Source organism: Chrysochloris asiatica, unplaced genomic scaffold (assembly GCF_000296735.1).
Source record: "Chrysochloris asiatica unplaced genomic scaffold, ChrAsi1.0 scaffold00092, whole genome shotgun sequence".
NCBI classification, from domain to species: domain Eukaryota; kingdom Metazoa; phylum Chordata; class Mammalia; order Afrosoricida; family Chrysochloridae; genus Chrysochloris; species Chrysochloris asiatica.
Window position 1 is genome coordinate 11,238,142 of NW_006408610.1, and position 13,318 is coordinate 11,251,459.

General features: G+C 46.5%; 1 protein-coding gene across 1 annotated transcript in view; it reads right to left on the reverse strand.

The window, feature by feature from the left end:
* Positions 1-2,513: 2,513 nt before the first annotated feature.
* The window catches only part of CORO2B (coronin, actin binding protein, 2B), a 95,376-nt gene continuing 84,571 nt past the window's right edge, over positions 2,514-13,318 (reverse strand). Inside the window, exons 8-11 of the mRNA XM_006866553.1 lie at positions 10,237-10,349; positions 9,858-9,948; positions 7,683-7,822; positions 2,514-2,779 (exon numbers count right to left, since the gene is read on the reverse strand). Of these exons, the coding sequence (XP_006866615.1) occupies positions 2,648-2,779; positions 7,683-7,822; positions 9,858-9,948; positions 10,237-10,349 (476 nt within the window). The 3' untranslated portion in view covers positions 2,514-2,647. The remainder of the gene's footprint in view (positions 2,780-7,682; positions 7,823-9,857; positions 9,949-10,236; positions 10,350-13,318) is intronic.

Sequence of the window (13,318 nt, forward strand, 5' to 3'; positions counted from 1 at the left end):
CTAGAGCAGAAACTCCAGGGGAGTCTGTTCAAACTCATGTCTAACAAAAGCACATCTCTGCACCCAAGCCCTGGAGGAAGCTAGCCTACTGACTTCTCCTGATTGACTTCCTATCTTGACTTATTTTGTCAAGACCTGTCCCAGCCTCCTAACTGCTGGTGACCTGTCCCAGCCTCCCAACTGCTGATATAATAGACAGCCCTTTTGGTCTGGACTCCGAAGATCCATGTTCCTCTCTGTCTCCCTACTACACTAGTTGACTGACCTTGTACATTCCATTGCTCTGGGCCTGACGACTCATCTTGAAAACAGGAAGACTATTAGATCCTACCACAGCAACCCAGAGTTGCTGTGAAGACCAACAGAGTCAGGTATATGTAATGTTGTTGTTGTTAAGTGCCATCGAGTAGGTTCTGCCTCATAGCAACCCTGCATAGGGTTTCCAAGGAGTGGCTAGTGAGTTTGAACCGCCAACCTTGTGAGTTCATACAGACCTTGCAGTCCAGGGCTTGATCCCACAGCACCACACCAGCACAGGGCTGGGTATAGAGCAGAAACTCATGAATGATTATAGTGTAGCGGTTCTGAACTAGGGGTGACCTCCCAGGGGACATTTGGCGGTGTCTGAGGACATTTTTGGTTATTAAAACTGAGGAAGGGGATGCTATGATATCTGGTGGGTGGAGGTCAAGGGTCCTGCTAAACATGCCCCAGCAACCTAGAACCCTCTGCTCCCAAATGTCAGTAATGCTGAGGTGAGAAACCTTTCTGTAAATGAATGAAAGTGTAACATTACCTCTGTACAGACAGACGTGGGCTGTCGTTCCAGACAGGCAAAGGAACAGTGGCTGAGACGTTGACCATCAAGATAACCATGCTGACCAAGAGCAGGGACCACGCCCAAGGCTGATAAGTTGAAAACATTTTATTTCAATTCTATCCTTGGAGGCAGCATAAATAATCACAGAAGACCACAAAGGTCAATGGGGAAAGCAAAAAGAAAGCTTAAGAAGTATGGGGAGGAGAAATGAGGACTTGCTGCTGGGCTGGGGGTGAGGAGACCCTGCTTTAGCTGGCTGGGGGCATAGGAGGTTCTGAGAGGAAAAGCCCAAGGGATAAGCAGGCTTTCTCCTTCCCAGTCAACCCAGAGGGGCTTGGGTCACCCTGGCCTTTGTGGCCAGGATGTCCAGCAGGGTGACCACAGGAAAACTAGGCGTGTGCAACAGAATGTGCCTAACAGATCCTAGGTACTGAGAGAGAAAGGTGGACACTCATTTTAGATCTCCAAGCCAGATCCCACCCCCAAACTGCAACTTCATTTTGAGAACAGTGTTTATGGACTCTGGAAAATGAACTGTGGAGTAAAAAGAAGAAAGAAACATGAAACAGATCAAATGAATGTGACCTCCCAAAGAGTGAGACCGAGGGCATCTTCTTTCCGGTTTCCTCATCTGTAAAATGGAGAGAATGCTCCCTACCTCCCAGAGGGGGTGGGAAGCTCAAATGTGTCAAATAACTGTGGAAACTTGAAAGTGCTCTACCGAGGTGAGGGGCTGTGGTCATTCTGTGTGTGTAAGGCTGTGAGTGGCTGAGAGGGTGCTGGACAGGGGGTCCCGTGAAGAGATCAGGGCCAACTTCTACCCTTCTCAGCCCCTGCTTGCAGGGGAGGGCGAGAGCAGAGGGTGGGAGCCAGGAAAACTTCAGGGCACTGAGTGTGAGGGGCCTCAAGTGGCTAGTGTGGCACACTGGCACTACTGGTGTTGGGCAGAGGGCAGAATTGGCTTCCAGTTCTTTCTCAACCAAGACTTGGACACTACTAGAGAAGCCCACAATGGGACTGGCATCTTAATACAGTGAGACAGGCCCTGACTCAGGCCTAGATACCCAGAATCCTGGTCCCAGGCTCACTACTGACCTGCTAGGACATTTCCACAGTGTGACCCTCATTTCTGTCATCTGTAAAATGGGGACACTAATCCCTATCCTGCCTGCCTCACAAATACAATAGGGAAAGGGTGCACAAGAGCATTGAAGAGAATCATGGGAAGGCAAGGGGTCATTATGGCCTTGGTGAGCAATCTTCTTAATTCCCTGAAGACAAGAGAGGTGGGGCCAGAGACAGAAAGGAGCTAGGCTGCTTACAACCCTGATCAGGAGACTCAGCCTTTCAGAGTTGTTGAGGGAAGAGAGGGATGTGGGGAGAGGGAAGAGGAACTTCAGCTGATGCCTACAAACACAGCTCACCCTTTGTGGGTCCATCAGTGATACTGTGAGCTCCAGTTGGGGGTGCTAGCGTGTCCTGGGAGCCCCTTTTGCAGGGGGAAGTTCAAGTCCTAAGTCTAGCTGGGATCCCTGGTTCACTGAGGGCAGCCCCTCAGAGTATCTGTGGTCTTTGCCCAGCTGAGGGCCAGTCCAGGCTCCCTGGGATCTCAAAGGGGTTGCCAGTAGTGGGTCTTCAGGAGAGGGGTCTTTTATTAGCATGAGGTCAAAGATCAGCTTCCAGTTCTTGAGGTGGTAGGTGGGATCCTCAGGCTGGCTCCCCAGCTCCAGTCCTGGTTCCATCTCTGGGGTCAGTGGACAAGGGGAAGTTAAAGGACGGAGTAGAAACAACGGAGAGATTGGCTTAGAAAACAGCCCAACCAGGGAGCTAAAGGTTCTTAGGGCTGTTGCGCAAGTTTTTCAGTTCCAGCTGGAGCTGCCGAATGCGGATGTCCTTCTGGGCCAGCTCCTCTTTCAATCGCCGAATCTCATCCTGCTGCCGGAAGAACATTCGGAGGAGCTGGGGTGGATGAGGAGAGGGGCCCGTGGAGGACCAGGGGGAGAGCACGTGAGAAGGTGAGTGGGTCTGCAGACTCCCCTGCCCCTCCCCCCCCCATCCCCAAGCTATTCTGTTCCAGACCTGCCCCTCTCTGCCCAGGGCCTCCCATCTAGGGTGACTCCCTGTCATTACCACTCAGGGTCCCTTCTGTACACTGAGCCCTCGGCGTCTACTTCCCGTGAGGTAGGAAACCCACGAAGACCTGCCTCATGGATGTAGGCTCTCTTAGCAAGGAGTGATGCCACACAGGCCAATTTTCCAAATATCCCAAACTTACCATTATGGGGTTCAAATCTAACATGACATTGACTATCCTACATGGAAACCTTCCTAAAACATTTTCCATCCTTTCCTTCTGACAGAGGCTCATGATATGAACCACGTCTATCTTTTCTTTCCTGATGACATGGGACTGTCATTTACCACCACTACCACTGGAAACGAAATTGATGCTATATCACGATGATATAGAATGTGCTCCAAATGGTTTTCAATAGCAATTTCTTTGGAAATTGATCACCAGGACTCTCTTCAGAGGTACCTCTGGGTAGATGGAACCACCAACTTTCTAGTTAGCGGTCATGTTGTTAACTGCTTGCACCACCCAGCGCCTCCAGGACTCTCAGACGACAGTGATTCATGTACTGCAGTTGTTGTTGTGTGCCATCGAGTTGGTTCTGACTCATAGTGACCCTGCATAGGGTTTCTGAGGAGTGGCTGGTGAGTTTGAACTGCTGACCTTGAGGTTCAAACCAACCTTGGGGGTCAGCTGTTTATCCTATAGTAGGTGGTCACGGCTTCAGCACAGGTATCTTGTTAGACCTTCTCTTCGCTGGATTAACCAGCCTCTCCATGAATGGTGCAATGAAAAAGCTGGTGATTCAAATCTACCCAGAAGTACCTCAGAAGAAAGGTCTGGTGATCTACTTTTGAAAAATCAGTCATTGCTAACCCAATGTCTACGCTGACACTCATGGGGTGTCAGAAGTCAGAGTCAACTTGATGGCAATTGGTAGTGATCATTCCTTCTGTAAAACACACTGACAGATGTTCAGGCAGCCCAGAGCCCTGGAAGCCAGCAGGCTCTACCATACATACAGGACTGCCATACCCTGGAGTTGATTGTGACCAAGAGTAGGCATGTTTGCTCTCAAACTTCCTGGTATGAGTTACATTAGTGATTATACTTGCTTTATTTAATTAAATATGGTAGAAATGGGTGGAATCTGAGCACAAAAGGAGAGTTGCTATTTCTATAAAAACTAAGTCAAATGTTTTAAAAAATCTTGATAAAGGGACTTTCCAAAACAACAACAACAACAACAACAGAAAATTGCTGCTGAATAAGAAATGGGTGATATAACCAGGAATGATTGACAAATACCCTGCACCTTGGTGGTTCGGGGTTCGGGTCTAGGGTCTAGGGTCTAGTGTCTAGGGATCAAGAGGGTCTACGGTCTAGGGTCTAAGGGTTCAGGTTCGGGTTCCGGGTTCCGGGTTCTGGGGTTAGGGTTAGGGCTAGGGTTAAGGTTAGGGTTAGGGTTAAGGCTAGGGTTAGGGTTAGGGTTAGGGTTAGTTGTGTTTACACAAGTGCATGTTTTTGTCAAGACTCATGAAACTATAGAGCAGACAGATGAATTTTATCATATGGAAATCATACCTCAATAAACCTGTTCAAAGAAGATTAGGGAAAATGTGGTTAAAATGAAGGTTTTGCTTTCAGATTGCCTTCAAATGCTCATTTCACCTGAAAGAATGGAAACTGAAGACTGGAGTTAATGTGTGCTTTCTATGAGAAAGACGCGGCCCATTGCAATTAAGAACAGCAACCTCAAAGAAGTCTCGGCTCTGCATTAAAAAGTATTGCTGTTGCTGTGACGTGCTGTCAAGTTGGTTCTGACTCATAACGACCCTGTATAGGCTTTCAGAGGAGCAGCTGGTGGGTTTGAACAGCCAACCTTGTGGATCACAGTCCAGTGCTTATCCTACAGCACCGTGCATCAAAAGATAGTGAGTTTTAAAAGAAAAGGTTCAAAGAATGAATGTATCATTTTTAAAGATTCCTTCCCTTAACTGACTTTGTAAAAATGAACCAACAAGGCAACGGCCCTTGTTATGGCTGATTAGCGGGACGAGATGCTATTTGCCCTTACGTTAAATGATTTTCTACTCCTGAGCCTTCCAAATTCTCAAAATTTCTTTGTCTGGTTTTTGGTCAGCTTACCAAAAAAAAAAAGCAGCAGCTTTATTGAGGTGTAATTCACACATCCTAAAATTCATTCATTTTCAGTATATCATTCAATGATTTTTAGTAAATTTACAGAGTTAGGCAACCACAAATCTCCTCCCTTGTACCGAGCTCTAGGTTGCCTTTACATACTTAGAGCAATGTGTCTACCTTTTACAACTCTGCTTTCTAATTGATGGCTTTCCATCTACTGTGATGGTTGGTAAAACTGGCAGCAGCAGACTCTGAGTGAGCGTCTCAATGGGGAAACTGCCTGAGCTTTGGTGTAGAGTTAGTGGCATGCATTTTATGTGACCAGAAACCCTTTTAAATTTTCCTCCAGGCTCTTAGTTCGGATTAACATAGACGAGTCTATAGCTAAATGTTACTCTATTTGACTACTATTCAAATATACTCTTTTTAACCCAGTGCCAGAGCCAAGTTTAGACCTTCACGATTATTTACTTGGGTAATCACAGCAGGCCACTGTACTTTCTCAGGTACTTTTTAATTCCTTTTTAGTTGCTGTAAAAATATAGAGAACGCAACACTTGCCAATGTCAGATTCTTCATGTGTACAGTTTAAGGACATCAATTGAATATTTTTAAATGAAACATGCCAAATATTTACAAATGTCAAAAGAATAGCTCTAAGAACCAGAGCTTGGATGCTGTCATTGCAGTTGGATCCTCTGTTGTGAGTTTGCATTTCTACCCCCAAAACTACTGAATGAGAAACTACACTTTAACATGCTCTCCAGGTGATTCTGCTAGATCCTCAGGTGATCCTTACGTTAAAATGTAGATTCTGATTCAGTACATTTGGGGTAGAAATGCAAATTCCAAGCAGGGAGAAGAACCAGAATGAACTGGTTTGGAGCCTTGCCAAGAACCCAAAGGTCCCCAGGAACCAACTTCAACAAATAATGTATGGTCCTTGTTTCATCTCTGTTCCCACTCCTTTCTTCTGCATCACTCCCACAAGAATTATTCTGAAGAAAATCCATGCCTTACATGATTTTGTCCAGTCCTAGAAATCTTAACATATCTCCATAAAAGCATGTAAAAAATATTTTATGACAATTATCAGTTTACCTGCCAATCTCCCCTATAAGACTGAATTCCTAAAGATGGTCTTATTTTTATTAATATTAACAATAATCATATGTTGGTATGACAAGCAGCCTCTAACATGGTCCCCAAAGATCCCACCTTCCAGATAGTCACACCCTTTTGTACTAGAAATGAGCTAATAATAAACAGAATATGGCAGAACTGATGGGATGTTACTTCCAAGATGAGATTATAAAAGACTGCAGCTTATGTTTTGGGTGCCCTCTCTTGTCCTCTCTCCCTTCACTTGTTGGCTCTCAGGAAGACCAGCAGCCATATTGTGAGCTTCTCTGTGGAGAGGCCCATGTGGCAAAGAACTGAGGGAGGTCTCTGGTCATCAGCCCATGAAGAAGTGAGGCCCTCAGTCCAACATCTTGTGAGGAAATGAATCTTGTCAGCAACCACATGAGTGAACTTGGAAGTTCCTTCCTCAGTTGAGTCTTCAGATGTAACTGTAGCCTGGCTGACAGTTTAATGGTAACCTCATGAGAGTCCATAAGCCAGAGGCATCCACAGAAAAACAGTGAGATAATAAATATATTTGTGGGTTTAAGTCCTTAAGTTTTTGAGTAATTAGCTATGCAGCAAGAGATAGTTAGTGTCTGAGCTCTTCAGAGGAGCCAGGAAGTCTGCTAGACACTTGGGGGTTATCTCTTTAATATCTTCAGTGTATCATCTCCCCATTTTACCACAAGGAAGCAGAAAGGCCAGGAAACTTGCTTGGTCATAGCCAGAAAATGACAGAATTAAACATAGGTGGGTCCACGGAACCATCTCTACTTCAGCTGTATCAAGTCTAGTACCTGGCTCATGGTCAGTATTCTGTGAATCCGACAGAATTGAATTGTATTTGCGCTAGTGACTGAAGGGTGAGTTGGAAGGAGAAGTATTTGGGGCCTGAATAAGGCCCAGTTATAGTTGTGGTCCTGGTGTGGTGCTGTGGGATAAAGCACTGGACAGCAAGGTCGGTGGTTCAAATTTACCAGCCGCTCCTCAGAAACCCTCTACAGGGTCTCGATAAGTCAGAACCAACTCAACAGCACTTAACAACAACATAGTTGCTCCTAAGCAAGCTACTCCTCTTTCAAATGGTGCAAAGGACACTTTCTTTCATAAGCACTGGCCTCTTCCAGAAAGACAGGAAATTGTCAGATCCCATCACTGCCAAAACGCCAGGGAGGTCGGCAGTGCTGCAAGGCACACCACCAGGCGTTTACTCCGATTCGTTGAGAATTTATAAACACCACATGACAGCAACCTTCTGAAATGGATTCATGAGGAGACAAGAGACGCTGGGGGTTAGTGAATCTGAGGTTTGGGGGGCACCAGTATCCTCCTGATAGCTCTAACCTCTATTTATTAGAGTCAGAGGCAATGGAAGCCAATAGCTGGCTACGTATGGTATTTGTCACAGGAAGAAAAATGCCTTGGACTGGAGCGGGTTTACAGGCCTGAAACCCATAATTGGAATGTAAAGGTCTTGCTCTCCCAGGGCCTGCGGAGATAATAACTTATATTCCTTACCTCATTCTCTGTCCTGGGTGGGACATTTTCTAATAAATCTATCCCGTTGACTAGCACACTCTTCTTTTCTTTGATGGGAGCTTTAAATACCATTTTGGAGGACTTCTTATAGCCTTCTTTCAAAGACATCAACACAGGATCTAAGAAAGGCAAGGGAAATGTTCTCACTGACAGTTTGATGAACCGGTCAGGCAACGGTGTCTTTCATTTACATCAGATGTGACAGTCTCTCAAGGATATGGGAAGTCTAAAGATGCAAGGGAAAACGGGGGAGCTAGACAGAAGGCAAACGTTGAAGTCTCTTAGCTGGTTCTGTGGTTGGGTATGGTCAGGTTGAGTTGGGGGTCTTGGCATGCATATGGTCTTGGTGTTTGGACCTTGGGAAGTAGATACCAAGATGGCGGGAGGGTGCTGTAGGACCACACAAAGAAGATAAGACACTGCTGAGACCTCTGAGAGCCACACTTCTGAACCAAGTCTTACTCCTTCTCTCCTTCTGCTAACAATAATCCTTATGGGATATAGTATGGTGACAAGAAGTGGCTTGAACTGGGCTGGGCTTGGGAAAGATTTGACAATGTGGAAATGTGTGAAAACTTCCTTAGCTGTACCTGTGACCTTTCTTTGTTCTCATGAGGTCAATCAAATCTAAGATGTGCAGACTACCCTCTGCTCCTGAGGGCTCTGGAGAGAAGGGTGGGGAGTAGATGATGAGGATTCTGGGGGTAGGACATCGGCACTTTGGGGGACACCAAGTTGTTTGATAGCTTCTCCTTCTATGCAGACACCACCAGGTCAACCAGTGGCCATGTCCAATCCTCATTGCTTTCAATTCCCACCACCTCCTCCTGGCTTTCCCAATTCTGGGCAATGGGTAGGGGGTGAGACAGCCCATCTCCCCTATTCACAGAAGAAATTCAATATAAAAAGAACAAGGTTCTAGAAGGGAGAAACAAATTTGCTAGCACCAGTCCCCCTCTGATATACAGTGCTGGAATGGGAGAAGTAGGCTGCTCTGGTAGCCAGCAGAGAGCCCAAGCTGGAGGCAGGACAGGGACCTCGGAAGAACTAGAGTTACATGTTGTGCTTGCTTCCCCACTGCCAAAGTCAGGAAGCTGTAGGACCAACTTAAAAGCAATGCTTTCTTACCCTGGCTGTTTGGCAATGCCTGGCTAGACAGAGCAATGTAAGAGCCAGGGGACTGCCCATTGACATGTTGAATGAACCTGGGGGAGTCATGATACTTTGGAGTCTCCACTTCTTCATCTCTCAAGTGATACATAGAAGTCTTTGTGCTATTTATATTCCAAGACAATAGATTTTTCATTCAAAATCTAAATTTTCTGTAACAGAATTTGTTTTATCAAATTTGATCTCAACCACTGTATTGAACATCCTCGGCATAGTCTCTTTACCCATCTGCACCCCTTGCCTAGGTTGAGAGCCATTGGTTTGACTGATCTCTGAGATGATACCTCGCTCTGACTCAGAAATGAGGAAGATTACGGCACCAACAACAGCAATAATGATACACTGCAGTAGCTAACATATTGAGTAGTTAGAAGGTGCCAGGCATGGTGCCCAAGTCCTATACCTGGGCTGTTCCAGTGAATACAAGCCTAGGAAGTAAATACCAAGCATTCCCACTTTGTAGATGAGGAACCTGCGGCTCACTGAAGCCCAGTGACTTGGCTAAGGTCAGACAGGTGGTGAGCAATGCAGTCTGGGCTAGACTCTGTGCCCTAGTTTTCAATGATTTCAGAGCTGACTGTGCTTTTTCTCCATAAAACATTTTTTTTAACCCATTTTCATTTTTGGGGGAAAAGTTTTATTTAGGATTTTGGTGTCTATGAAGAAGGAAAGGAGTATGAGGGGCAGCCATGGTGCAGGGGGAAGGATGGACACTTGGGTTGACTCCTATGCCACACAGAAAGCTCTAGTTCTGCAAAGAGGAGGCCTGGAATCTTCGGACTGCAAGGCTGGAGGGTCACCTAGTGCAATCCTTGTTTTTAAAGCTGTACAGACTCAGTCCTGGAGCAGAGAAGAGGCTGCCCAAGTGAGCCCAGTGCTGGGCTGTTTTGGTGGCCTCTTGGAGGCCAGTAGAGGGCCTGAGCGATGCCCTTAGCAGCACACTGCCCCAAGCCAAGGTTCTCAGAAGTCCACCCTTTATTGTACCTCTGTTTATGCCTCCCAGCCATTCATCAGGGGTCAGAGCTGGCTCCGTTCCTGGCGTCATGGGGTAAATGTCTTCTTGGTAGGAATCCGACTGCAGCAAGAAGAGTAGACAGATGGGGGTGCTGCTGAGAAAACCATGCTCTGCAGCCAGACTCTTTCCTCACTGCCCCCAAGCCTCTACCCTCGCTGGTGTCTTCTGCTTGTAAGTTCCTCTCTGTATTCATTAGCAAGCCAAACTTCCCCACCCTCACTACAAAATGAGCCGGGAGATCCCTGTCCTGATGCGCTCCCTCTTCCTGGCTCCCCCAGGCCTTCAGTCAGTGGTGAGCTGACTAGGATTAAATGCAGGCGTCCTGGAATCTGGTTTGGCCACACTCACCCTTCGAGGTACAATCATCGAGATGGGTTCGATCAGACCTTTCAGAGTCACCAGCTTGTAGAAGCGGAACACCTCACACGCTGACACGTCCAACCCGTGCTTGGGCATGACCCCTGAGAACGGACACACAGTTCTCACAGGGTCTGGGACTCCCCTTGAGTGCCCCCCTCCCTCACATCCTCTGCTAATGGAAAAGTGTTGATCCAAATAGAAGACAGTGGGCAGGCTGGGCCTTCTAGAATTGGGCTGTCTCTGGGTGGTAACTTCTCAGATCAACCCCTTCCGGCCAGACCCACCTCCTCAAAGTTTGAAAAGTGGGCTATTTAGAACTGGAAAGGTCTGCAGAAATATGTGAGTTTAGTCCATTCCGTTTATAGCTGAAGGTCATAGGGGGAGAGGCTCACTTCAGGTGACAGAAGCAGAGTCACGGAGCCTGTCACCTGCTGAAATGAACAGGCTTTCCTAAACTGAGGTATCCCTGGTCCTCAGGGAGAAAGAAAGAGAGAGAGACTATTCCCCAGGACCCCAGAGGTTTCTATGTTAGTGTATGTCTTCCAAGGACCAACAATGTCTGTGTGTGTGTAGTTTGTGTGTATGCACCAACCAGAATGTTCCTACTGAAAATCTACTGTGAGGAGGCAAAGGAGCTCTGGTAGCATAAAGGTTACAAGTTGGGCTGCTAATCTCCAGGTCATCAGTTCAAAACTACCAGCAGTTCTATGGAAGAAAGATGAGGCTTTCTGCTCCTGTAAAGATTTACAGCCTTGAAAACCCTATACAGGGTCGCTATGAGTCGGAACCTACTCCACGGCATATAACCACCACCACCACCACCATGAGGAAGCAGTATGGTGTGAGGTGTATATATTTTGGAGCCAGATGGACCTGGGTTTGAATACTACCTCTGCCCTTCTTTCTGGTTGAGAGTCACCTACCTCCACAGCGAGGCCTTCTGTGACCACCTGACTAGATAGCGTAGCCTCCATCAGCGCATGTGATTCTGTAGAGCTCTGGTAGTGTAGTGGTTATGAATCTCACAGTCAGCAGTTCGAAACTACCAGCTGTTCCATGGGAGAAAGATGAGGCTTTCTGCTCCCGTAAAGATTTACAGCCTTGGAAACCCTGTTCAGGGTCACTATGAGTCAGAACCGACTCCACGGCACATTACAACAACAACAACAGAGCTTATTATCAGCTGATGATTTTTCTTATCCATTTGCGTATTGTCTGTCTCTCCGGCAGTGAGTTGTGGCCTGTTTTATTTGCACTGTAGCTATGGAGCTAGTATAGGATCTAGCACACAGTTGAACACACAAGTGTTCAATGAATAGCTTATTGAAGAAGCAGGAGAGGCAAGCACTATATACACATTGTCTCTAATCTTTGCAACAGCCTTGCAAGGTCAGTTTGATGATCTTCATTTTACAGATAAGGAAACTGAGACTCAGGGAGATTAAGTACCAAGCTAAGGCAAAATGTAGGCCCACGTTTGACTTCAAAGTCCAGGCTGCATGCTATATGATTTGATGAAAGAGTAAGGAGGAGGGAGGCGGGGATGATAGGCAGTTGGGCAAGTGTGAAGTCTGTGAATTGTCTTTGGAAACTCAGACATGCCTGTGGGTCTCCGATTTGGTGTTGGTCACTAAGCTGGGCTCTGGGGCTCTTCCAGCCCTGACATCCCTGAAGATGGTCCTCAAGCCTCATTTGTAATACTCGATCCACAGAGGGAACAAGTTAGATTCCAGCTCCAAGAAGCAGGATCACCCACAGAAGTGGGAACAGAGTCCTTGAAGAGGTCTTCCTTTTTTTTTTTTTTTGACTACTGGGCAATTTTGAACCCAAATACAGAATTCAGAGTCACACACACTGCTGGTGTTGGAAGGTATGAAAACTTACTTTTGTCATAACACTTTAGTGGCAGGAGAACATGAGGTCTGAGGGACATTTCTTTCCCTCATGCCAGCTCACTACATCCTTCCAGTCTTGGAGTCCTCTCTCTAGGGCTTTTGCCTGAGAACCTAGGAGCTTAAGGCAAGCTCAGCGTTACCACTCTGGGCTCTTTCCAGAGGCTGCAGGAAGGAGTCTGAGTCTAGTCCCTGCCCATCCCTTTAGTTCCTGGACCACCTCTCTCCAATGTCATAACCATTTTGGGCTTCAGTCCCCCCATCTGCAAAATGGGAATAAAGGCACTACATAAACAGTCTGCTGGATGGGCAGAGACGTCGTGGATGCCACGTACTATGGAATGGTGGCCCCGAGTGGCCCACTGGCTGAAGAATAACAGACCTGTAGGTTCTATTCTGACTTGATCATAGGCTGTGGCTTTCTGAGTCTATATGATTCTTCATTCAAAGACATGACTCAGAAATCATATGTCCAGACTCGTATTCTGCTACAAACAATTAAGGGCAAGAACTTTGGAGTCAAACACTTTGTTGTTACAGACTCTGTCACTTCTGAGTGAGTAAACTGGAGCTCATCACTTCTGTACTCTGAGCCTTGGTTTCCCCATCTGTAAACTGGAGAAAATTTCACTTCATAGGATGATGGGGGGATTTGGTGAGATATAATACACGTGGCACAAAGAAAGTGTTCATTAAATGGTAGCTGCTATTATTAACTAGATGCCCCTGGTGGCGCAAACAGTTAAGGACTCAGCTGCTAACTAAGACGTTGGTGGTTTCAGTTTATCTGCAGGTGCCTCCAATGAAAGGCACTTCCAAAAAATCAGCCCTTGAAATTCTTATGGATCACAGTTCTACTCTGACATGCATGGAGTTACCATGAGTTGAAATCATCAGAGCGACTGTTTTGTTTCTGGTTTACTAAGGAGCTCACTCCTCCTGGCTCTGACACATGTGTGCTGGTAGGGTAGTGGCTATGAGTCGGGCTGTTAACCTCAAGGTCAGCAGTTGGAAACTACCAGCTGTTCCATGGCAGAAAGATGAGGTTTTCTGTTCCAGTAAAGATTTACAGCCTCAGAAATCCTATACAAGGTCACTGTGAGTTTGAATCTCCTTCATGGCACATAACCACCACCACCACCACCACCGTTACTAACTAGGGAGTTGTTGTTGTTGTT